The following is a 26,849-nucleotide window of genomic DNA, read 5'->3' on the forward strand; positions in this document are numbered from 1 at the left end:
AATTTCGAGCTATGACCAAAGCTTCCAATGCACTATGTTGAATTTGACCCGTTTTCGTGGCCAAAACTCATTTTTCGCAAGTATTCAAATTTCCGTGTCTTTAATGTTACCATGTTGAGAAATGATCAAATCGCGATATTGTATACCGAAAATGTTAACTTAACAGTTTAATGTTAAAATAACAGCTGTTAAAGTAAGCTGTTGCAAGCAGACAATACGTGCAGTGTTAAATGTTAAATTTGCGATGCAATTTCAAATTGGCATATCTCCCACAAAAAATCATTGAATAATAAAATTCAAAAGGAATATTACTTCTTCAAGTTATTACTATGTATTGATACTAATATGTTGCGTGGTTTGTTCGTATTTTTCTAACAATTTGTATATTTAGCAAGTGTTGTCCCCTTGTCACTTTTCGAAAAAAAGTTGAACTTTCCAAAAGGTTTTAACTAAAATGTTCAAATTTGTTCAGTGAGTGTCCATATACATGTTGTAGATCTGTCAATTCTCAATTCATAACATGTAAGCTCATTATGCGTTTTTTGCGGTTTTTTGCGTAATTTGAATTTTTGGGAAGCAACATTTTGACCAGAATTGCAGAACTGCTAAAGCCTTTGCGATTTTTTTTTCTTGAATAACTTCCATATTTATTATCCGATCTGAACCAAATTTTCAGGACGCATTTGAAATAGGACATTCATCATGTGTTCCAAAATTCGAGTCTCTAACTTGAAAATTTATTTATATATTCGCTTTTTTTCGATTTATGTGGGCGTTGACACGCCCACTTTTCTAAAATACCTTCCTATAGCAATAACCTTTATTATACAAGAAACCTGCATTCAAAAATCTTGTTAATTTAAAAAATTTTAATTTTGGCCACAAAAACGGGTCAAATTCAACATAGTGCAATGTATGTACAGTCAGCGCCACAATAAAAGCCGCACTTAAAAAAATTTGGAAATTGTGCAGTCACTATGCTGGGGTTCCACTAATTTTAGTTCTCTGGGCATTATTTTTTTTTGGGGGGTTTCCCTTGACTATTTTCGACATACATAATTTCGTCATTTGAAGAGCGCTGTTGCTTAAATTGCTTTTGGTAGAATTTTATTTGTAAAGACACCTATAAAATCATGCCAGAGCAAAAGCAATTCACTGATCGCGATAAAGAAAAAATTATTTTATTGGCTGAACAAAATGTGTCAAATCGACAAATAGCAGCTGAAACACATTTCAATGAAAGCTCAGTGCGTCGTTTCTTAAAAAAATATCGTGAGACAGGTGAAGTAATAAGGAAAAAAGGAACAGGTGAAAAAAAATGCACCACGTCGCGTGAAGATCGCTTTATTATGAGAACGAGCCTGCAGGATCGTTTCAAAACTGCAGTGCAGATAAGATCTGAGGTACATGAATAGTTTTCAAAAGATATTTCGGAGCGAACTGTTCAACGTCGGCTTAGCTCTAAGAGAAAGCTCAAAAGATCACCTCCAAAAAAGCCATCCGCGAATGAAAAAAAATCGTCTAAACTGGGCCAAAGACAAGGAAAATAACGAAAGAATATTTGTGTTCAAATTACGATTCTATGCCCAATAGGGTAAAATCTGTAATTAAGGCCAAAGGCGGCATTTCTAAGATTTAAGCTAAATTAAAAAAATTTGTCTATTGTTAAATTTCCTAGATTTAAAATTTTGGAAAAAAATAGTTTTTGTTGAATTTTTGCATTATTATAACTTTTATGATTTTATGTTATTCCCAAGCTATGAAGCACAGTTAATTTCAATTCATAAAATCTTTATTGAATTTTAAATAAATCAAAAAATTACATAATAAATTCGATAAATATGTTGATTACAGGATATAAATAAAATTACATAATAATTTAAATCATCATTTCATTAGTATACAATAAATGTTTGCTTTGTTCTTTCATTAATATAGTATGTAATGTATTAATCGTTATATACGCTCGTATTAAACAATACATCATACAATGTGTATATAATATACTTATGTATAGAAAATATTTGTGTGTATATCTTTGTGTTCACTTTGATTTTAGTTGGGCAGCAAATTACATGCATGGATGAGTAGCATACAATATCTACTTTTTTTATTGATAAAAAAATTAATAAGAAATTTGCAGACATAGGCGCACACACAATACAGTAAATCATAATCGACTATAATATAAAATAATAATAATAATGATAATGATAAAACAATTACACCATTTACAATTTGCTCTCTCAAAGGGACAAACAATTTGCACATACATCATAATATTTCACGTTACATAGTTAACTTATTACACAACATAATACAACATACAATCAGATCAGACAGTTTCTTTAAAAATTGTTTATAAGGCTGCAACAAACTAAATGACTATAATTTTTGTGTATAATATTTGATCGAAACTAACTAAATATTAACTTCAAGTAGCGAATTTCTTTCTTTTTGGTTTTATTTATACATAAATGTTGCGCGTTTCTTCAAAATATCTAAAGCAATCAACCTAATTTCAGTTATGTTTAGTAAGGTTATGCCATTATTAAGGTTGCTGTTCAGTTTGCTTTTTATCCTTTTGTTTTTGGTACTTTATACTTAAGTATTTAGGCGTATAAATCCTTGAAAGACTTCATAAGCCAGTAAACCCCAAGGCAAGTTTGTTATTCAAATCTGAAATGAGAAGAAAATGTTTAAGACGTATAACTATAATTTATATATTCTAATCTTACATTCGATTCGTCGAGTTCGTGCGATTGGCCGGCTAGTGTAATGCCCGCCTCTGTTGAGGTTGATGCAGCGCCCGCTGCAGTTAGGTCCGCTTGTGAGGCAGTTGGTCGTAGTGCCGCCCGTTTAGCCACAATTTCCAGCATCTCGTTGAGTATCGCACCCTCAGCAGCCACATCCGCGGAGCTCTTGTCCAGTTCTATAAGGGGATAATAAATATTTAATAAAATTCTAAGGAATAGGCGATGATTACTCACTATTGCAAGACAAACGTAAGTTGAGCTCCTCCTTGAGCTGTGCATGTCGATACTCCAGTTGCAGTTCCTGTTGTCTAATGGTCAGTTCTTCATCACGTTTTCTAATTAAAAGATAATTTATTAGGTAATTGTATTATAGAGTTGTATTTCTTAACTCACTTCAGTGCTGTGATATTGCGCCATATTTCCAAAAGTTCTTTAAGTAGCTTCTCATCATTGTCCTTACTCGAATCCAAGCTGCAATACATTTATTAGTTATAGTAGATAAGTTATTACTTTGGCTTCCTTAACTTACTTTTCATAGTTGTGCGCCTCGCCCCTTAGGGCCTTCTCAATGAGAACGCCACGCGCCTCCAGTTCCTTTAACTGCACCTCGATCTCCTCCTGTTCACGCTGGATTTCTTGAGCGATTCGCAATCGCTTGAGCTCAGCCTGTCGTGAAGCCTTCGATATGGCACGTTGCTTCTTATGCTCTCGTGTCTCGTTAGCGTTGCTTTCATCTAAGAACAAATTGAAATTCTATTATTAAGTGAACTCGATAGGATAGTTTAGGACAGTAAACAGAGAATAGAGATTGATATTTTTTTTGGGAAAGGAAATGTATAAACAGCAAATGAGCAACAAACCATCGGATCTTTGATAATTCAGTGGCAAAGGCGGTATGGGTGGCGGAGTCTGGTCGTCCATTGCATTCGCTGCGGCCAGATGATGATGGGGCTTGTGTATATAGAGCTGCGGGCTGGACGAAGAGAACGATTCGGTGTTCGTTTGCTTTCGGTAGCGACTGTTGTTCGTGGTGTTGTTGAGGTTGAGGTAATCTTGGGAGTGTTTTGTTGTTGTTTGTGATGTTGTTCCTGTTGTTGCGGTTGCCAATGTTGTTGGTGTCGGTGTTGTGCTTGTTGTTGTGATCATCTCCTTGTCCTAATCATATGTTTTGGTTTTTTAAAATGTATTGAAACGTATTTAGTTATGTATTTGGTGTGTTGTTGTTGTTGTGTGTGTGTGAGTGTATAGAATGAATGTTTGTGTGTCAGCAGCAGCAGCAGCAGCGAAAAAGAAACATTCGAAAATTAAACAATTTAGAGCTGATTGTATTAAATACGATTTTTTGTTATTCACAACTTAATCATAAAGAACAAGCGTGCTGAAGTGTTGTCCAGGCATAACTCGATTCGATACCAAACCAAAGGATCCACACCGAACAATCTAAAAACCAATTCATGCAACATTAACTTAACCCAATGTTCTTCGAGTACCCAAGGAAAATTAAAAATATAACTCACTTACAAAATAATAAACAAATTGATGCCATTAACCGAAAACTTATAAAGAAAAACATAAAACAAAATTCTCCGTAAATTTAATGTGTATGTTTATACTTAATAATTTTGGGGATACACTGAGTGTAAAACCAATGGATAACCAATAGGGATTGCTAAACTAGGGATCTCACATATAAAAGAGAGTATTATAAACAAATAATAATTATAAATAAAAACTAAAGGGTATCAGGCAATCTTAAGGGGTATCACTTAAATATTTTCAGCTGTAATTGTGAAAAGAAAACGAAAATCAAATAAATAAAAACCATTCTTAGGAACCGAAAAACAAACAGAAAATTTGAGATGCAAATAAAACAGTTAAGTGAAGATTTATGTGAATGAAATGATAATGAAAAATGTTTAATATAACTTTTGGTTTCAATTTAAATTTGGCAATTAACTAAATAATAAATGTGTGCTGTGGGTACAAATAAATATTCTTGCAGACTTTTTATACTTTCCATATGGTAAACTGATGTTAAACTTAATTTATAAATTTTTTTCCAGGGAATTAACAATTTTTGTATCTTTTGTGCAGTTGTGAAACAAATAACATACAATAATTTGGAAATACAATATTCAAGATGCCTTAAAGATCATGCCAAATTATTTCTACTACCAAAAAGGGTGAATTTGTTGTTATACAAATGAGTTAATGTGGTTAGTTATAGTTGAGTGAGTATAAATGTTCTTACACCAAAACCGAAAGTCCTCAGATCAAAGCAAGACTGCAAAATGTTGGAAAAAGTAGTTTCATGGTTAAAAATGAAGGACATACATAGAGGACGGCAACAGCATTAAATGATCTTACAACTATGTATAGTCGACATAAAGCACTTTTCACAAGGTCAGTCACAACAAAAGACGGTAACACATCATTATTAATTGGCAATCGCTTACCTTAGACTTTTCCTTCGATTTGGGTGAGATGCGGAAGCGACTGAAAACGCCGCCGCCTCCGCCGGAACTGCCTGCATCGGAGATCGTGGGCGTGCCGCTGCTGCTGGTGCCAGGACGCTCTGCATGCTCTGCAGAGTGATTGGCAGCTACAGCGCCGCTCTGTTCCTTGGGACTGCTGGCCGTCGAGGACGTTGTGCCCTTGTGAAAGAAACTGGATAGCGATTGTATCAGACTCTTGCGACGCTCCGGATCCTTTTGCCGCCGACTCGTTTTGCTCTTCTGCGGTTTGTCCTGTTGCACACTGGCCGCCAGATTCGGATCGGACGTAAAGTCCGCTGCCTTGGCCTGATTCACGGCACTGTCGTTGTCCAAGCGCAGTTGATGTTGCTGCTGGCCATGACCCACAATATAAGCCAAGTCATTGACGCTCTTCGAGGCGCTCATCTTAATAGCACGCGCTGCCAAATCGTTGGCGTGCTGTTCCTGCTGCTTGGCCTTCAGCGCACTATTCTGATCGTACTGCAAACGCTTGCGCAACAGCTGCATCTTCTCTTCGGGGCTCAAGCCCAGTTCCGAGTTGGACTTCAAGCGGGCTCGAGCACGTGCCTCGCTGCGCAAATTCTCGGTGGATGCAGAGATGCTTAGCTCGGCTGCATGTTCGATTTGCTGCTCGCGATGATGCTGATTGCTGCGTTGCGGACGCACTGGCGGCTTGGGTGTGGCAAACTCATCCACTTTGCCGTAGCTAAACGATGCTGTCTTGTTCAGCTTGTGCCGCTCCAGCAGATTCAGTTGCTCGGCATCGATGTGCTCGCTGAATGGACGCGCCTTGTAAAAATCTGTGCTGCGTGTCACCGGCTGCGCAGTGCGATATGGCGACACATACGAAGCTGTGGCTGACTTCTGTAGCGGATTCGGTTGCTTGAATGTGGGTGAATCAACGCTGCTTGCGCTGGGCTGCTCGATGGCCGCCGTTGAGACATGATAATGCGCCTGGCTGCTGCAATTGGCATCGCTGGAGCTGCTCGCCGCTGCCAACTTGGGTGTGGGACTCAAGCTGGCGCCGCTGGCATAGCCGCTGGTTAGCAGACTTCGCTGGCGACTGCGATGCAAACGCTTCTCAGCGTTGAGTTGCTTCTTCGACTGCAGCTTGTCCATGACCAGATCGTGTATGAGATCCTTTTGCTTGGTGCGCTCCTTGCTGATCTCCTCGAGCTTGCTGTTCAGCGTGGGTATCTCGGGCACTTTGCTCGACGAGCTGCTGCTGCGTGGTCGCATTGCAACCATATCGCCAGCTGCTGGCGATGAGGATTGCAATGCATTGTTGCTGCTTGCGTCTATCACAGTTGCTTGCTGCAAATTGGGCGCCTCGCCCTTGGAGCTCTTGCGACGCTGTGTGCTGATCTGCGAGATGCGCTGCTGCAGCGCACGCACATACTCAAACTGTATTTGCATGTCCTCCGCTTCCGTATCTTTAGGGGCTGCTGGCGTTGAGCTGCTGCCGCCACCGCCGCTGCTATTGGTTGTGACTGTCGATTGAGTTGTCTTTGGCTGCTGCTCCGAGCTGCTGGGTGTCGACGCTGCATCTGTGGCCTTGCCTGTTGCCAGCATCGATGCGAATTGATCCAACACACGCGGCGATGAAGTGTCCAACGGACTTGTGACCACCGTGAGCGCTTCGCTCTCCTCTGTGGTTGTGGGCTGTGTTTGTGTGAGTGTCTGCGATGTGGCCATGCCAGCCAAACTGTCCTCGTCTAGCTCGTTGAGTGTACTCGAATCAGTTAGGGATTGTGTCATCAGACGTGGCGCCTCATTCACCGGTGTCTTGGCATCGTCATGCATGATGTAAGCGCCCTGCTCGATGTAATCAATGCCCAGCTTCTCATCACGCTTTGTCAGCAGCGGCTGCAACTTGGGCTGTGCTGATGGCAGGACACTTGTGGAAGGCGCTCTCGCTTTGGGCACCGTCTCGATGTACTCCATGTAGCCACGATTGTGCAGCAGCGCTGTGTTTGTTGCTGAGTAAGCTTCAGCACAGCTGCCCTCAGATCCAGTGTCCATGAACTCAATGTCATCGATGTCGATGGCATGTAGAATGCCCTCCATTTCAGCCACTGGCGCCTGCTTGGCGAGTTCGTGCATCACTTGCGTGCTGCTGGGCATCTTTGCGTTGGCTTGGCCAGCGTTGCGTCGTCGCTCCTTGTTGCGTCGCTTCATGGTGCCCTTGTTCGAGTTGATCACAAATTCCATGTCCACGAAATTCTCCGATATGCAATCATCAGCCGTCCAATCGGACAACTCCGTTTCCGTCAACACCTGACCGGTGCCTGTGGCTTCTGTCTCTGAGTCGGAACGTGAATTCAAATCACCTGTAGGCGTCTTATCGCTATCATGCTGCGTGGGCGTTGTGGGCGTGTCGGGAGTTCTTGCCACGCTGCTACTAAGATTAAGCGTAATGGGTTTCACTGCTTGACTGTGCTCCAGCGTTCGTTCCACAATTAGTGGCAGATGTTTCAAGCTCTCGATTTTGTTCTCGTTTTTGCTGTCAAACTTAAGCTTGGGTGGTCCCATCTCTGGCAGTGCTGGTGGCGTTGTTGCCGGTGTTGTAGTTGCTTCAATCACAGTGCACTCGGCTGGCTCCGGCGTCGCTGTCACCGGCTCCACATCCGCCTCTGGTTCCTCCTCCAGCTCGGTAGTCTTCACAGCTGGCGGCACAATCACGCCAGCTGGCATGTCAAGGAACTTGACATCCTCCGGATCGCCAATGTACTTGCCATTCACAATCATCAGGCTGTCCACCTGCATCAGAGCTCCGCTGCTGTCGTGTACCTCTAGACGCGGCACATTGTGCTTGCCACCCGCTGTCTGCGTGTCCGGACTTGTTGTTGACTCCAGTATGTAGTGCTGTATGTCCTCAATGCTTGAGCTGCCAGAGCTGGAGCAGCTGGTGGCACTGCTTGCGGTCGTGGACATAATCTCAGACTTGGGCTTGGTCCAGGGTATGTTGGGCACTTGAATCTGCAGCGTATCCTCCGGCTCCTGATCGTTCGCCTTCTCGGGCGAGTCACGTTTCTCCTCGTCCGATTGACAGAGCAACGATTGCTGTTCTTCCGAGTCGGCCACATCGGTGCCTTCCTTCTCCGCTTTGATGTCGCCGAGTATGTCGGGTATGCACTCCTTGACGTCCTTGGACACATCCGGTTTGATCACATCGCTGATCTTATTGCTGTCGGGTGTTACCGTCTCAACAATGTTGGCTATTGGGCTGCTGGCATCCGTGGCTTTCTTTGGTGTCTCCAGCACGGTGAGATCAATGAAGGGCACCGGTTTCTCTGGCGTCACCAGATCAATCACCTCAATCACTGTTTTGTTATTCGTTGGCGTCGTCGGTGAACTCTTTTTATTCAGCTGTTCGAGCAGCGTGGCATTCACAGCATCCGTGTATTCCATGCCTTTGTTCAGCTCATTTTTGCTGTTGACAAACACATTTTCCTTCTCATTGTCCGTTGAGTTACTCGAAGGCGCCTTCTGTATCTTCAGTTCGACACGCAAATCATTTATCACATTACTGGTGGCAGAACGCATCAACTCATTGTTCTGCGCATTGTCACCGAGCTTGGTGCGATCGAGGAAACTGCGCATTCCCGCACTGATATCGCTGCTGGGATTCAATAGCTTCTGGCACTCCGAGATGTTCGACTGAAAGCTGCGTATGCGTGAATCCAGCACCGATGTTGAGCCCGACTTTTGTATCTTGTTGCCATTCGCCGGCTCGCCCAGCAAATAGCGCTTCTTCAGCTCCAGACTCTTCTTAGAGGCAATGCCCTCGGTACTCGCTGTTTTGTTCAGCAAATAGTCACCAGGTCTTGGATTCTGCAGAGGTGCTCGCTGGCTGCTGATCAGCAGCGTGGGATCCACTTGCACCAGTGGCTTGAATTGCGGCAGCGGCGGTTGTGGCTGATACTTTTGCAGGTAGCTGCCGCCCTTCTCCCGCGACGCCAGCTGCTTCTGATGCAGCCCAGTGGCACTCGGCGTGATCATGCCGGACTTTATCTGAAATGGGGGACGTTTTAGTTTATCTTTCTAGTTATAACTTAGAATAATCGATTTACGTATCTATAGTAAACAACAACATTCCTTATTAAAAATCAGAAAACTAATTATTTGAAACCCTGTGAACCTGTGTATAAAGGATAGAAACTTACTTTTTAAGATTTCTATCTCACTTTCTTTGTTTCTATCAGGTTCATTCAAGGCTCCATAAATGGAATCATTGACCAATAAATTTTTCTGTCATTAACAATCTTCTCTACAACAATCACGTCCTTAAGAGATACTACACACTACGCCATCTTCTAAGCAAATCTAATAAATTCAGAAATATATTATCCAAGCTCCAATCATATTTTAAATTATTAAATGATCTCTTATGTTATCTTAGTTAATTGAACTGTAGAACAACTTTAAGTTTTACTTTAAATCCAATATTTCGAACCTAAGCAAACTCTAATACATCCATAATTAAGCCAATATTTAACACACTGACTTCCCAACGATTGCCCGTTAACAGATATATAGTACAGTTAAGATCAATAAAACAAAGTTGATGTGTGCATCCCACAACAGAATCGCATACAATATTTGAGCGCTTTATTTTTAAACAAAATCGTTGCAGATAATGAAAACTCCTTTTACCTGTACTTTTGTGGGTTTTCGTAAGTGTGTGTCGTCGATAAAGATTTTCGGCGCCTGCCGTATGATCTCATCGTTGTCGAACTCAGAGTCGGTGGATATTTCAGTGGCAGAGTTAAGCTCAACTTCGTCAGGTGATGTGCTTTCGGATTCGGTTTGTACCTGGAATTGTAGCCCATTGGCAAACAAATAATTAATGACACAAGATTCTCGAGAATGATTAAGAAATAAAATAATAAAAAATAACATTAAAGCGATGCAACAGAACGTCAAAAACATATTAACAAAGCGTCGAGTGAATTCAGGTGGCAAGAGTTTCCGTTTTTAGAGACACTCTCTCATTGCCCCCGTTTTGTAAAGGCTGTTTTATATATAGTACATATTATCATGTTGTTTTTATTCTATAGCGCGAACATGCTTCATTAGTCAGAGTTTGAGCTTGTTTTTTTTTGGGTTAATCAGCAGCGATGGTAAACCTCTCTCATGCCTTTAGGTACGATCCAGAAAGGTATAAAACGAATACAATAGACGAACGAAACAGAACGCAGATGGGGGAGAAGGATTGTTAGGCTATATCGGGGATCAGGCTTAGTGGAGTTATATAGAAGGCGATTTTTTCAGTATGCTGTGGACAGAAACGAGTTGGCGAACGACGACAGAACACGAACAAGAATTATAATATATTGATCTAGATATTTTTAGAGACTACAAACTTTGTGATCGGGCGGCTCGGGGGTTAGCGCAACATTTCGTGATTGAATTTTGATTTAGAATTTACCTTCATAGATCGTACCCAGACGCTATTTATACGATATTGGCTAACAAAGGTGGTAAGTTGCTCTCTCTTTTTTATGGTGGTTTAGGCGTACATCAAGAGCTGGTTTTTTGGTTGGTTGGTTGATTGATTGTATTGGATTTGTGGTTCATTTACTGACCACACACACATTAAAAGTCCTAGTATGTTCTGGTGTTTATCGGAGGTCTTAAGGGTTTTAAAAAGGGGGTTAGCGGGGGACTGTGTTTGGCTGTTGGTTTCGCATTTTTGTGTTTTGCTGAGGAGTTGCGACCTCAATAGAGATAATAGTTGAAGCGACGTCTGCCGGGGTTGTTGTAATCGTAGTCGTTATCGATGTTGGTTGTTGTTGTTGGGGGTTAAAAAATGTAAAAGAGAAATTTGCTGTTTTTGTAATCAACTTAAGGTGTTTGACAACTAAGAGATAACGCACGACTCTTTGCTGCTGCTGGGCAATCCATAGCTGGAGCTACTGCTGGTGGCGGGATTGCGACGCCGGAAAAGATCACTCAGATGCGTACTGCTTGGATAATAACCGGAGCTTGAGCTTGTTGTTGCTGCGCTGCTCGTTCCTAATCCTGTGTAGGGTCTTCGACTGAGATAATCGCTGCTGCTGCCGGCGAGGCTGTTACTGCTGAGGTAATCGTAGTTGCTGCGTGGTGCTGAGGTTCTAGCATACGATGATGAGCTGGGGAAGCGACTGCTGGGCGCTTTAGTCGTGTAATGCCTAGGTCTATAGCTGGACAACTCCTCATCGGGTTCGTAATCGGCACGATCGGTGCTTCTGATCACATCCCGCATATAAGGATTGCGCTCCACAACGCGTTCATTGACAAACTCCCTCTTACGGTTGTGCAATCGCTTGCTGCGATCGAGCAGCGCCTTCATGTTGGCATCCTCAGGCTCATCGTAGTTCACTACATAGCTCAAAGGTCGTGATGTGGCTACTGTAGTAGCTGTGGAGCGGGTGTCTGTATCTTGGCTGGACTGTGCTGATAGCGAATGCATCGATCCCGAAACGGGTGTATTCTTTTTGAGATCACTCACGGACTTGGAGCTGAGGCGAGCGCTGTCCGCCAAAGGCTTGAAGGGTTGCGGTGACTGTGAGCGTGGCTTATTATTGAAGCGCCTCGGCTTAGGACGTGAGCTGTCCAGCAGACCGAGTATATCATCCGCTTCTAGCGAGGGCTTGGCATCGGTTTGATCAAACACCGTTTTGCCATCGGGCCACTGTCGATTCTGGAAAGCAGCCGAAGGTGGTGAGTCGGAGCGCGCATACTCAGGCAGTTTTGACTTGGGATCCTCCTCTTCTAGATCCTCATCCTCGCTGTCCGCATGCAGTTCACCTGTCTGCGGCTTCGGCCAGGCACGATCCTTAAACACTTCTGGCACTGGTTCCGCTTCGTCCCTAACTTCCGGTACATACTTGGCCGGCTCTAGCTTGGGCAAGTGCAGCTTGCGCGGCATGGGGACAATTACCGGCTTGTTGTCCTGTAATTCAATAAATGCAAAGGAGCTGCGTCTCGTGGACGCCGTCGTTGTGTCCAGTGTCGAGTTGCTATCGTCACCCAGATCCAGTTTCTTGAACATAGGCGGGGTACCGTCCTTGCGAATCGACTCTCGTCGGCTGCCCGTATCCTGGGTGGTGCCACGTCGTGTCGTTGGTGGTGTAGGGGGCGTGGGCGGCGGGAGACTACGCTTGCTAGCACTGGAGTTGCTGCTGCTCTGCTGCGACTCCTGACGTCGCTGCTCTGCGGCCGCAGCCTCAAAGCTCTCGTCACGTTTGATGAGTGCCTGACGACGCTCGCGCTCGAATTCCTCAATGATGCGCTGCTCATCCTCGGCTGAGGGCAGATTGTTCAGCAGCTGTATGGAATTGCTGGGCGACACATTAGCGGACTTCGGAGCTGCAATGCGACGACGGGGTGGCATGGGACTGTTGGGCAATTTTTCCATGTCCCACTCAAGGGAACTCTCTTTGCTGGCAGCCACAACGGGGGGTTGCTTGCGACGCGGCATCGGTGAGACGGGCAGCTTCTCCATGTCCCAGTCGAGGGAGTTCTCTTTGCTGCGCTGTGATTTGGGTGGCGTCACCAACTTGGGTGGCTCAATGAGACTGCCACGAGAGGAGTTTTCACTCTTCAGCGAGTTGCTCTGACTGTCTAGGGACTTTGGTGAACTGGCAACAGTTGCTGGCTGCTTTCGCTGCATTTCTGGGGTCTTTAAGTTAACTGCCTTGGGATGATCCACGACATCTTCCTCTACTGCCAGCCTAGGGAACTTCATTGGCTCCTCTGGTGTTGCCTGTGTCTCCTTTTCGATTTTGGGACTTAGCTGTTGCAACAAATCCTGAACCGAAGGCGGCATGCTGTCGGGCGTCAGCTTAGCCAACTTCTTCTTCAGACGCTGCGGTGCCACTGGTAAAGTGGGCTCGCTGGACGAGGAACTACTCTTCTGTCTGCGCTGTGGACGCGATGGAAAACAGCCGCCATCCACTTCATCCATGTTAGGCTGCAGCGTTTGTCCAAAGCGGGGTGTGTTATTTAAGGGAACTTCATCACGTTCCAGCGACTCTAATTTATCCACGAAGTCTCGCTCTACAGAGCTATTTACACTCTGTTTAACACTGGACGCAATTCCCACCAGTTCATCGTTAGAATCGAAATCAACGTTGACCAGCATTTCATCGGAGACATCGCCAAGGAGCTTCTCGATGCTATGTTCCTCCGAGCTGCCACGCTTAACCACCGTCACAGGCTGAGCACTGGGACTCTTGCTGATGGTGGTGCACAATGAATCCGCATCCAGCTCATCGTCCATATAAATGGTAGGTTCTTGAGCAGGCGTCTGTTCTAGTTCATCTACCATGCTCTGGAACATATCATCCACGTGCTCAACATCCGCTAAGGCCTCACGCTCTAGCTCTATGCTCTGGAGTACTTCCAGTGCATCCAGCTGCAGTTTTTCAGTCAGAGAAACTTCCGATTGACGTCGGGAGAGCACAAGGCTCGCCTGAGAACCACGCCGGGAGTTGTTCAGCGACTTGTCACAGCCTGTCTTGGGCAGGTTCTTAATATCCTCCACAACCACAGTTCGTTCAACAGTTGCCTCTGGCTCCACATTTAACACTTCGCTGGTTGCCTCGACAACAAGGGCAATTTCTACCAATGGGCTTTTCGTCTTTGAACGTTCTAGCTCTTTGGCTTCGGTTGCCTTGTCTAACAGATCGAGTATTTCAAAATCATCCGGCACAGGAGTTGCTGGTTTCGGTGGAGCCACTTTAACTGGCAGCTTCTTTTCCACTTTGTTGACCTTCTCTGGCAACTTTGCCGGCGTTTTCTTTGCCTGCCGCGCATTGCTAATTTTAGCCAATTCCTCAAGCGAGTTATTAGTTTTGCTTGCTTTGAGACTCTTGCTCGGGGATTTTAATTTCTTAAGCGGCGATTTGCGTTTCTCAGGCGATTTGCGCTTCTCAGGCGACTTGCGTTTCTCTGGCGATTTACGTGTCGCCAGTCCAAAGAACTTGGCTAGTTTGGAGTCCCGATATTGAACTGGTAATTCCATAACCTTTTGCTGTTCTTTTGGCAGCTCAATTGGCTTTTGTTGCTCCTCTTTTTGAGCATAGAACTTGTCGCGTTTCTTTTGCAAAAAGTTGGTGGCCTCATTGCGCCATTCATTGCGCAAATAATCCATGGTGCGCTCCAGATCACTCATCGAATCACTCACCGAGACTAATGACTCCCTAGATCGATTCAAGCTGCTCATGTTGCTGGTACTCGACTCCATGCGACGCAACTTGAACGAGGACTGTTCATCGCTGTTCTGCGAGTGCACCGAGCTCATGGACTCGAAGCGTTTGAGTATATTCTGTACTCCAGTCAACCGTTTGGGTTGCATATCAAAATCTCCCTCACCCAAGGACTTCGTTTTCACCAGCTTCTTGCTGCTGCGTCGCGGCAAGCCAAGCTCCAGATCCAATCCTGTATCCTCAAGTATACGCTCGATTTTGTCCGACAAATCGCTGGGCGATTTCTCATCATTGAAGAGCTTCTGGTATTCGGAGCTGGGTGAACGAGTCGCTCCATCCGCTAGAATTTCATCGAGAATGCGCTCAGCTTCATCGCGTGGCACTTGCGGCTCCTCCGGCTGCATTTCGGTGGTGTCTGTAATCCCTGTAACCTTTGTGGCTGCGGCAGCTGCAGCTGCTGCTGCTTTCTTTGCCTTGGTGCCCTTGGGCACAATTTTCTTGACTATTTTAACCTTGCCCTTGGTCGTGGTTGTTGTCTTACCCACGCTGGTGGCACTTGGAGTCTTAGTTACAGGAGTTTTAGTTGGTGCTGCTACCTTGGCGGGTGTTTTAGATGTAGTTACAACTTTAACCGGTGCTTTCTTCTTGCTCAGATCTAAGGCGCCATCAAGCTGATGATCGCGCAAACTAAATGAGTTAAGGGAAGCTTGTCGTTTAGGTGGAACGGGCTTCGTCTTGGGATCTACTTTGGGCTCTACTTTGTTATCAGTTTTTGACTCTAGTTTTGTCTCAACCTTAGCTCCTGTCTTGCTCTCGTCCTTCGCTTCTTTGCTGGGTGCTAAAACCGCCTCAGTTTGCGACTTCTTTAGACGCTCTGCCACCGTTTCCACCGCTCGTCGCTGGGGCGCCGGACTACTTGGAAAGTATCTTGCCAGATCCACATCTTTCAGCGTTTTCTGATTCTTATTTATATTTCCAGCATTGCTCTTCTCCTGTTTCTGATTGGGAAAATATTTGGACAAATCCACGCTTGCCGTGTGGACAGTGGGCGTCACCATCTGTGATTTAATGTGATCCATGGTGCCTGCAAAACTGCTGGCGCCAATCTCTTTAAGCTTATTGCTCAGTTGTGGATTGCTGGGCTCCTCATCGATGTCCATGTCTTCATCTAATTCGCTGCTATGCTGCCGCTGCAGCTTCTTCATTGTGCCCAAAATGTTCTCAATTTGCATTTTGTTTTCATTGGGCAGCGGAGCTTTTCTCAGCTGCGGACTATGGGAGCTGGCATTGCTCTTAATGCTGCTGGAGCGGCTCACATTGGCGCTACTTTTGCGCTCCGGCTTGGGACTGAGTGGCGGCGGTTTTTTCAGACTTTCAGGGCGTTTCAGTTGCTCTTTGGGACGCTCCTCAAAGTTGGGTTTACGTGGTTTCAACTCATCCAGATTAAAATCAATTACAGGCTTAGGTTTTACTTCAACAACAGGGTGAGGTGGTGGACTAACCACTTTCTCGTACTTCTCATCAAACTTGGATTTGGGTGGAGCGATGCCTACTGCAACCGCAGCTGCTACAATTGAGCTGCTCGGCTTCACTGCACTGGGATTGGAATTGGACATGCCTGCCGCAATGGCTGCATTCTCTGCTAGCCATTTCTCCTTGAGCGTTAGCTTGCGCAGAATGTCGCTCTTCACGAGATTCTCCTTGGCCAACACCTCCAGATCCTTGTTCATTTTGACCATATTATTGAGGTGATACAACTTCTCGCTAATGGCTTCGATTTCGCTGCTAAACTTACGCGGTGCATTGCGCTCCAGCTGCTCGAGTTGAGCACGCGTGGGCGTGGCAATGGGAGTGGGAACCGGCGTGGAGGGTTGACTCTGTGCCGACTCAAAGGAGTTGGCGGACTTGAGCGAAGCACGCTCTACATTCTCTTTATTGTCATTGCCCACTTGGGGTTTCTATAACGTTCCCCAAAAATGAGTTATTTATAGTTAATGTATTGAAACCAACACCACAGGTTTATAGGACAAAGTATTTAAAGTGAGTTTTGTTCAGAGAGAATTGAATACAATAAATAAATGATAAAAACATTAGTTTTCCCATAACCAAAATGTAAAATAACTCTACTCACCTCGGTTTCTGTATCCGTGGGCAGATTCACGGGCAGCGGTTGCAGACGTACTTCCTCTCGTCGCAGTTCACGGGCCTTCTTAAACTCTTCGCCCTCGGTGTCATCTTTGCCATCATCTAAAACAACAATGTAAAACAACAATGATTAACAATGTGTTCACCAAAACTGTCTGACAAGTTGCCGTTGACACGCGCACCTGCAATACCTTCACTGGAATCGTAGAAATCATCCGAATCATCGCTATCCTCGCAATACTGCTTGCCAATCCAATCCGAGGCCAGCTGCAGCGTTTGCGCACCAAATGGCGAATCGTCTGCCTCCTCAAACTGCGAGTCCGTGTCCGTATCCGATTCATCTGAGCTGGAGAGTTCCGATTGCGAATCATTGTTGGATTCGGGCAGAAAATTGCGTCCGTTCCACTCGTGTTCGTCGATAATGTTCGCCTCATCGTCGGACATGTTATCTGCCGAGGCAGCGGCTCTAGAATTGTCCAGTAAATCGGCTTGAACAGGCAACGTGTCCATGGGCTGCTCATCTTCTGCAGCGGCGGCAGCTGTTGCACTTTGTGGAGCGGCAGCAGGCGAGGCAGGCTGTGCGGCAGCTGAGCGCTAAGGGAGAAAATAGGGTAGAATTAGTAACAAGATTGAGATATACCAGATACTAGGGTCCAATGGAACCCATGAGTCGCAGAACAGTCTCCCAATATCCAAAATGACTTACTCTCTTGTTGACGCGTTGTGGCATCGGCTTAGGTGGCAGCCTAAAGTGTTGTGTGCAGTAGAAACGTCCCTGAGGATCATCGCGATCGAAGGCGTATCCGCCGAGGCGCAAGTTGGTGTGGCAGTGATGACACTTAAGGCAATTGCGATGCAGCACCAGACCCTCCACGGTGGTCTTCTCCATCAGATAGACGGTCTGCTTGCAGAAGCGGCACTTCTCCGAGGCAGCCTGTTTCTTAAAGGCCAGCGCCACCTTTGAGCTCTATTAAAAACAATGTATGAATTAGTTGAGTTACAACACTCGGGAGTTATTTGCAACAGCGAACAAGTTGTGCGTATGCTACAGATGAGTGTCATGTATATGTGGATGTGTGAGTGTGCTTTTGTGTGTGTGTGTGTGAGAACAGCACGCTAACAACAACAACAAAGACAACGACAACAAACAGCACGCGTCTAAACCCTTTATTTTAAACACCTTCTACCACAAAGCCAAAAGCAAACATAAATAATATACAGGGATAGTAAACTAAATAAAACATGGAACACAAAACGAAACTACTCACAGATTTTGGTATGACAGTGTTGGTGTTCGTGGTGGCATTACTGCTCGCGTTCTTCTCATCCGACTGCGTCTCGTCCTTTTTCACAAATTGCCCCGCAATCGAGGCCACTTTGTTGCGTCCTCGCTCACCCACATCCAGATTGTGTCCCTCCTTCAGCTGCTTATCCAGATTCCGCAGCGTGGTATCGATCTCCTTGAACTTTTCCGCCTCACGTGAGTCCTGTCGCTGTGGCTTGGACATCTTGTGCTGTCGTGCCTGGAACTGTTCCTTGCTCCACTTCGGCACCTTTTCACGGCCCTTGGGTCCATGGATTTCCGTCTTCTTGGACAGTTCGATTTTCTTTTCGATTTCACGCACATTCCAATCGTTGGAATCGATTTTGCCAATGGCACGCATCAGATCTTTGGGCTTCTTATCACTGCCATGTCCCGGACGTCCTGTCATCCGTTGTTCCATGTTCTTGATGCGATCGCTGAACTGTTCATCGGCCGCATTGCGTGGCAACGCTGATGGGATATCGCCACGTTCACGATCCTGTTTTTGGTTTTTGGGGTAAGTTGTTGGAGGTGTGCAGCAAGTTTTGCGGGTGCCAGCCAAAGTTTTGACGGGTGTTTTTGTGTGATTTTTCGTGTGTCGGGTGTCAGGTATATTTGTTTTGTTTTTAAAGTGGAAGGCAATTGGAAGGTGAAGAAATCAAAATTTGTTGAAAATTTAATTATAGTACTTTGGCACTTGAAGCAAAATAAACCAATAAAATTAAAAACCAATAACAACAAATGCATAACAAAAACGATAAAAAATAATCTAGAGCTTTTGGCACTAAATCTAAGTTAGATGAACAACGTTTTTGGCAGCTTATGTATTATGCATTATATTCTTAAACAATTAATTAAGCAATTTCTCGTTAGAACAACAACATTCACAGCATATTTCAAACTCGAATTTGGGAAAATTCCAAAAGTTGTCAGTAGTAAATTTTTGGAAAATCAGAATCCAGCCGAATTCTGTTGACCATTATTCTTGCTATTAGAGACACATTTTCTTGCAGCGTTCTTAGAGAAGAGGTTAGTTTTTTGAGTGGAGCCGGGCAGCAACAAGAAGAAGTAGAACAGCGACAAGGAGGCATCGTGCAGTCAGGATCAGCTCCTGGTTTTGCTTACGGGAAAGAGCAACTTGCGCTCCAGCTCCTTGACACGATCGTTGAATATGGGCGCTTGTTGGCGATACAAAAATATCGAATAGTCCTCGAACGGTGTGCCATCCTCGGCCACGCCCTCAGCGAGACCTTCGCCGCCTTCGCGCAACAATTTGCCCGCCTGCAGCAGCTGCAAACTTTTGTAGAAATTCTGCGTCTGATGGAAACGCTGCTGACGTCGGCGACTCATGCGATCCTGTCGATTCTCCTCGATCTCTTTCAAACGCTGCTGACGCTCCTCCTGCACACCAGATGCAAGAGTCAACAACATGGCGACAAATTCACGAGAGTGTATAAAGTGTGGTTGTTGTGTGTGTGTGTTTAAAATGAACTTGTACATTGAACAAAGACTACTAACTAAGACTAAACACGTTTGGTGGACTGTTAGTTTATAAGAGAGAGTGAGATTGAGATGACAAGAGCAATAAAAGGAGTTAGATGGACATATGAGAGGGATATTTAGACGTTGGACTTGGACACTGAGCGAACTGACCTCGTTGATGGATTCAAATGCGCTTATGACGTTACTGATTTCATGAAAGAGAGCTGTTTTCAGTATGAGTTTAACCTTTGGTATTTCGTATTTTATATGTAACAGGCGATCAACAAAAATTACAATTAATTTCAGTTTGTTTTTTGATGAGAAAGTTCAGTTAAAGGCGTATTTTTTATATGTATGAAAGATAGATTTAAAGAGTACGAGGCACGCGAAAAGTGTTGGCCAAAAGAAGTTTGTTCAAAAAGATATGTGTACATTTTAATCGGATATTTTTGCAGTTGACCAACACTTTTCAGGGTGCATAGAGGGCGCGGGTGAACCAATCCGTGATATGGTGGAAACATCTACTCACAATGTTTGCCGTTTTGTCAGCCTGGCGACGCTTCTTCGATCGACGCGGCGTATCACTTTGAGCTGCAATAAGTAAATGAGAGTTTGTATTAGTTTAAAGCAAAGACTTATTCAATAAAATGATGCAGTTGAAGCTGCCTGTTGCCAAGTTTTGTTTTCTTAATGACGACTGCACTTTTTATTTATCTATGATTACAATTTAGCATATGAAATGACTGGCAAGCAACTTTTACTGTCTGCGCTTTATGATGGTTATCTTCAACACACCTTGTGGCAACTGATTGCTGCCCCCGGGACTCGCTGCGGCGCCACCGCCAGCAGCGGCTGCCACGCCGTTGCTGTTCAACAGCTGTTCGTGGCGACGCTGCCGCTTGGCACGCTCCTCGTCCAGCACCGAACGACGTTGCACCACAGTGGTGGGCACATCGACGGCATCCTGCATCGGGGACTTGGCCTTGGGCTTCGTTTGCAGCAGCTTGGAGAAATCGGGCGGTGCATGGGTGTGATTGATGCGATACTTTTGCCGCAAATCACTGAAATCCATCTTGGGATGCTTAATGTGCGGTATTTCGCCGCGAAACAGTTCACAGATTTGATCCAAATAGTTCAGCCAAATGCGTGATTCGACATCCGTGAGTTCCAGCGATTGTTTGGCATTCATCACACGATCAATGTGCAGTTCACGTTCCAGCACAGCAAAGGCGAGCTCATTGCATTCCAGCGGACTCATCTCCTTGGTGGCCGCAAAGTCGATTAGATCGGGTCGATAGCTGCCGTATATAATATAAATCAATACATGTCGATGAATAACAAGTGAGTAATTTTACCGATTGATAAGCGCACAGAGCACACGTCCATTGCGGAACACATCGGATGGTTCCTTGAGCTCGGCTGTGAACTGATAGGCGGCCAGCTGTGCGCTGATCCAGCGCAGTAAACTGGCGCCTTGTGGCAACGTATCTGCAATTCAAAACGAACATAATGATTACTATACATTTCCGACAACTGATTATCAAATTTGTGATTCAACTCACCTCCGCTGCGCCGCTTGCGTTTGCCCGGCGTCTCGGCATGTGGCAGCTGCAGCGCATGTGTGTCCATGAACGTTTGCTCGAGTATTGCGGGATCATCGGTGTCAATCAGATGCTTCACCTGCCAACTGTTCACCGATTCGCGATTCAGATTCGGATAGCGTGTGGCCGGATCCACGGTATAGGCGCTAATATCACGTTGCAGCGTATCCGGTGTGGTTTGATTCAGCAGTCGATAGATGCTCTCTCGCTGTGCCAGCACACCAAGTGTGCTATTCTGTGGATTGGACCACAGCTTGATGGCATACGCTGCATCCATGCTGGACAAGAAGCCACGCGCACAACCCGATCCCGTGGGCCAGAAGGGTTCGAGCAAACTGTCGCCCACCAAACACTGAAGCAAGCGACATCCTTTGCGCACGACAACGCGACACGACATCTCGGCCGCAAACATGGAGGTAAAATCAAACATGGCCACATCGGGTTTGCCATAATGATTGACAGCAAACTCCAGATTGGGCATTTGATATTGCGTGGAGAACTCCGCTGCCTCGCGCGCATAATCGTGGAGCTTTTGTGTGTCCACATTGGCCTGAGCAAGCAGCTCTGCGGGATCTGCCATATCTTCGATGATGACGCCCTTGTCGATCAGACTGTGCTTCTTTGCCGTCATCACAAAGTAATGCGTCTCATCCTTGTAGTACACAATGTTCTCGAGATCGATTCCCGTGCGACTGTAGAGCTCCTTGAAGAACGCCTGATTGAAGATGAACGCCACACCGCTGATTTCCTCCACTTTGGCCTCCGCTTCGGTTTTCTTGTTGATGAAATTCGCCGTGATGGCAATGGCCAATTTGCCGCGAAACTCTTTGCGTCGAAAGTCGAGCATGTTGCGTTTGCCATCGGCACCGATGAGCACATCGAACTCATAGTGCGAGACAGCATGATCCGACGGAGTAACTGCCGCACGCCATCCAGTGCCATCCCCACTGGGCTCCAGCGCATGATCGAAGCTGACGCCCTCGTGGATCTCAACACCCAGCAGCAGTGCCACCTTGAGCAGCATGCATTGCAGCTGCCTGATGGAGATGTGATCAATGGAGCCGGCACAGAACTTGCCGTAGAACTTCTTGGCACCCAGATTACGCAAATCGGTGATGACAAATGGCCAAAGGTGGAGCACATTGTTGCGTGTGATGCGATCACGTTTCTCCAGCACCACAACCTTGGCGCCCAGCAGCTGTGCCTCGATGGCAGTGCGCAGACCACACGGCCCAGCGCCTATGACCAACACTCGTGTCCCAGAGCAGGCGTTGCCCTTGCCATAGACCCGATGTGCGGCACGTGCATCGAACTTCTTCCACAACGCTTGCGCCTTCCACGAACGCACCTTGGCCTTGAGCTTGGGATAGAAATCATTCAGTGGCGATGGCCGCAATCCGACCGCTTCGCACATGGCGCGATGCAACGCCAGTATCTGACGCATTGTGGTCGCCACGCAGAGCAGATCGAAGAGCTCGGCGGCCTCAGCGGCAGCGGCATGTTCGGCCATCAGCAGCGCCTGTTGTTGTTGCTGCTGTGCGGTCAGCAGTTGTTGCTGCTGATGCTGCTGCTGCTGTTGTTGCAGCTGCTGCTGCTGGTGATGCCGCTGATGCTGGCGACTCATGCTGCAAGTAAATAAAGAAAGAACGAAACAAAAGAAGCCTTATTATTATACAATCCAAAAAAAGTTTGGCAGATTCATGACAGGCATGAACAGGAACACAGCTTCAATTAAGTGTCTCGCAGTTTAATCTGCTGTTGTTGTTGTCATTAATTAATGACACAATAAAACGTCGCGCTGTGAGTTCAACGAACCGCAATTTAACCGAGAATTTCAATGAGAGTGAGAGTGCAACACTTTCTTATAGTATAATTCACTGTTTAGCTCAAGTTGCAGTTAAACTTGCCTATTTTTTATTTTTTTAGTAAATTCCTGTATAAAAATGCTACAATTTGCTCAAGGCATGCTGCTGCTGTTGCTGACCTCGTTCAAGACAAGACATCGTACTTCAATTAATTAAAATAAAAGCACAAATAAATCACACATTCAAGAAGCGCATAAAGCGGTCAGTCAGGCGATGATTACTCATGCAAATTTGAGAAACCAGGAAAGTCACAACCCGCAGCTGCAGCTGCAGTTCTTTGGAGGAGGCTTTGTGTGTTGAGAATGGAACGATGATTCGTCTTTGCTCTCTCTCTGCAGCCCACAAAGGGGCAGTGAAAGGAAAATTGCGTTGCCATTTAAAGCGAACATCGTTTCAGACACAAAAGCCAATGGGGAAATGAGTCAATGTGGAAAAGCTCAAGTTTGTTGTGTGTGGCATAGACTTGAACCTTTTTGCGTTACTGCGTGGGCGCTAGACAGACAGGCGGCAACAACCTGACAATGACTGCAAAACAAGGAACACAGACACAGAGACACCGACACAATGCACAAAAGTATGCAGATCTGTAGGTGGGAGAAGACCTTATGAAAATGAACTTCAAAGCAATAAAAATAATACTACACAACAAAAAAGTGAAAAGTAAACCACGAGACAAAACTTTGCTGAGAATGTTGAATAAAGGATAAAGGCAATTTACTCCAAAGCCATTTCACCGCAGTGTCATTGCCCCATTTGAGAAGCCCCATTGCTAATGAGACAGCAGAGTTTTTTATTTATTATTATATATGAACTCCATGACATCGCTGTTCTTGATGTGCTGGTCACTTTTACATTTAAAAAACAACACAAGCACAGAATATACATTGAGAGTAGACGGTATTACAGGAGAGGGAGAAGGAAGGAAAACAACACACAAATCCAGGCAAAGAAGAGTCAAGCAAAGTCGGATGACATTTAGTAAGTGGAAAAGTGGTCAATAGGTAACAACAGCCGATGATGCATCTCCAGGTGGCGTACGTTCACGCAGCTCGCCGGATGAAGGCGAAGGCGATAGCACGGATGGCGGCAACATTGGCGGCAATCCGTCCAATTGCTCTAGCTTAATCATCAGCGGCGATGGCTGCGGTCGATACTCGTCGTCGCGATAGTCCATCGATAGCATTTCATACACATATTTATCGATATCCTCACGCAACTGCTCAATGGTCGATGGCACAATCGAATAGCGATTTAGTGAGTTATTGGAGCAACAAAAGAATCCCTCGTGTACGCCAGCTGCAAGCACATCCCCAACAACCGGCTGGATACGTTTACGGGCTACCTTATAGATATTGGCCACACGCTGCGAGATCTCCTCAATGGTCGCCGGACGTCCCAGGACTTGCAGCACCTCCAGCACTAAGGCTCCATTTTGCTTGCCCAACGTCGATGGATTCATCTTCAATGTTTTTGTGTATTAATGGGGGATTTGGGGTGGGGTGTTTTTTTTTTGCGACTTAACTTCTATTTAGCTCGTTGACTAGTAAAAGTGTACAAGGAATTTACGCTTTACGACGCTCTAAATAGCGATCAAAAAAAAATTATATCCAAATTGTTACATAAAAATTGCTTCAATGTTGTCGATAGATGAAAACTAAATTAGAACTTCAAAATAAAAGGAAATCGTATGTCACACATTTTGTGACAGGAGAAGCTCAAGCTACATCCTAACGGAATCACTTCCCTCTTGTGTCAAAGAACACAACACACAACAAAGGTTAAACGATATACACAAGGAATTCCCATTTATTTCATGCTCAATTCAAGCGAACACAAAGCAAACGCATATCCTATTACTCAAGAGCCCACACAATGGCCATGATGTCGTCTTTGAAGTGTTCTATTCGAATTCGAATTCCAATTCCTCAAATTTGAATAATATGATTAACCCTCTGTCGTTGGACAAATTGTTGTTCGAGTGCTTTAACAATCATCGAGCCAGCCAACCAACCAGCATATGCTCCAATTTCTGTTGTCTCATCGCCCATTAAAGTTGCACGTTGAGGAAAATTCGATTGGCGCCACGAAAGCCATAAAAAACTCACGCACTGTGCGCCTCCGCCTCTCTCAACACTCAACACTCTACAGAGAGTGGCTCATGCCAAAGTTCGTCAAGGAAAAACCAACGTCAGACTACGTGGAGTATACACGACTAAAAGGTAACCTAGCTAATACAACAAAAGCAAGTTCTATAGGAAATAATGTCATTTGTTTACTAAGTAAAAGTTGCTGAGATCAACTTAATTTATTAACGGCAAGTATTAAATTAACTATGCAAAGTTTCAAGCTTTTGAAATAATTTGCGTAAATTTACTAGCCTATCCTATGTAGTGAGGATTTGTAATCGAGACTGTGGGATTAGAAACTTTATTGCATGCATGAGATTATATATTGTGGGATTTTATGGACAGAGGTAAATAAACAGGAACTATGCATTTTTAAATAAATAGAATTCCCAGACAACAATACTTTTGTAGCTGCACGACTGCTATCTACCCTTTAAAGCACAAATATTACTTCTTAAGAAACAGCTATTGAAATATATATAAAAAAGTCGAAATGTATTTTTCTAACAATCGGATTACAAACTTAATATTTACCAGATTTTATGGAGTATGGAACTATGCATTCTTCAATAAATACAATTCCCAGCAAAATTACATTAAACATATTGTTTTTCTATATTAATTAATATTCTAATCATTATCAAATATCTTTAAAGAAGCACAAAGTAATTAATTCTATTTCCTAAGTTAATGTTGTATACTCTTCATAATTATATTATTATTATATTATAATCTTTATTCCAAAGATTTTTATACTTAGCAAATTTCTCTTCAAAACCAAATATTTATTTAGTTTTAACAAAATCTATTTCTCTATCCTCAATTCACTAACTTTATGCGTCCCCAGAATATACCCACTTCTAAAAATAGCTTGCATGCTCAGACATAAATTTCATCTTTCATATTTAAATATTAAAGAACTCACTCCACCTGCTTGCGCTATCTACAATCTTGGGATTCTTAACACCCCAAATGTCCACCCACCAAGTTCTAGGGTATTGTTTGCTGCCACCCACTGGGACTGGGACTTTGCCTGGCGACATTCTGACGCGTTTGTTGTTCCACCACAGCTCTGCTTTCTGCTCTGTTTTCTCTTTTCGCTTTCCCCGCGCTTTTTTGTTTGGTCGAGTTGGCGGCGGCGTCGTCGTGTGACACATTGGGAACAGAACAGAACATATTATGTCACTGGGGGAGTCGAAAAGGGGGCCTTGTAAATGAAACATGGAAATTAAAGTCGCAAGGCAAAGCGACGAATGGGAAAGTTAAATGCTTATCGATTTTGCTCATCTCTGTTTAACCGGGCCGTAATGTTTTGTTTGTTGAGGCAGGAATGTAGAATGGTTAACTGGAGTTGGTTAACAACACGTGCCAAACAACAAAAATAAAAAGAAATAAGTAAATAAAAGCGAGCGAGGGATGCTCGATAGATGACTCATCGTTGAGTCTAACAAACATATTTTTTGTGGTTGTCAATTTGTATCTTTGCTTGGCATTAAACAAATGAAACATGTGCAAAATCGAATCTGAAGTGTTGCACATGGCTGCCGGACAAGATCAAGGTTCTATAAATGATACGAAACATTTCGTTCATTCCCTCTCTTGGCCAATAGCCAACAAATTTTAATAATTATGAAAAATACAAATGCACAAATTTCAACATTTGCTGCGCAACATGTTTTGACAAATGTAGAAATTGTCTCATTACCTGTTCAACTTTTTTCTGTTTTCGTGTCGTCTTCGTCTGTTTCTTGACAGTTTTCCTCTTTTCTTTTAGCAACTTTTCACAAATCTATTTACACAATATTTTCGTTGTATTTTGTTTTATATTTTGTATTTTTGTTTGGTTATAAACTTGTCTCGTTCGTTTCGCGCTCATTAATGA

General features: G+C 44.5%; 2 protein-coding genes across 22 annotated transcripts; both read right to left on the reverse strand.

Annotated features, from left to right (window-relative positions):
• Positions 1 to 2,582: 2,582 nt before the first annotated feature.
• On the reverse strand, positions 2,583 to 26,849 carry LOC132785974 (F-actin-monooxygenase Mical). Of its 21 annotated transcripts, none has more exons than XM_060792335.1 (19): positions 20,938 to 22,601; positions 20,731 to 20,863; positions 20,171 to 20,673; positions 19,905 to 19,966; positions 19,019 to 19,294; positions 17,859 to 18,392; positions 17,297 to 17,557; positions 16,773 to 17,184; positions 16,577 to 16,692; positions 11,127 to 16,403; positions 9,908 to 10,066; positions 5,213 to 9,265; positions 5,008 to 5,040; positions 3,617 to 3,911; positions 3,286 to 3,490; positions 3,150 to 3,227; positions 2,991 to 3,091; positions 2,739 to 2,932; positions 2,583 to 2,679 (listed from the first exon to the last, which is right to left on the reverse strand). In XM_060792335.1, exons 1-19 carry the CDS (start codon positions 22,598 to 22,600, stop codon positions 2,674 to 2,676), a joined length of 14,361 nt encoding a protein of 4,786 aa, XP_060648318.1. In that variant the 5' UTR covers position 22,601; the 3' UTR covers positions 2,583 to 2,673. The 21 variants fall into 21 exon arrangements, 19 of the variants coding, with proteins under 19 accessions (XP_060648318.1, XP_060648307.1, XP_060648306.1 ...); XM_060792324.1 differs by lacking the exon at positions 11,127 to 16,403 and adding an exon at positions 19,547 to 19,621 and having other exon boundaries at positions 16,782 to 17,184; XM_060792323.1 differs by lacking the exon at positions 11,127 to 16,403 and adding an exon at positions 19,547 to 19,621.
• On the reverse strand, positions 23,612 to 24,511 carry LOC132785980 (uncharacterized). The gene has a single exon (XM_060792341.1). It carries the CDS (start codon positions 24,298 to 24,300, stop codon positions 23,836 to 23,838), a length of 465 nt encoding a protein of 154 aa, XP_060648324.1. The 5' UTR covers positions 24,301 to 24,511; the 3' UTR covers positions 23,612 to 23,835.

Source organism: Drosophila nasuta, chromosome 2R (assembly GCF_023558535.2).
Source record: "Drosophila nasuta strain 15112-1781.00 chromosome 2R, ASM2355853v1, whole genome shotgun sequence".
Taxonomy (NCBI): domain Eukaryota; kingdom Metazoa; phylum Arthropoda; class Insecta; order Diptera; family Drosophilidae; genus Drosophila; species Drosophila nasuta.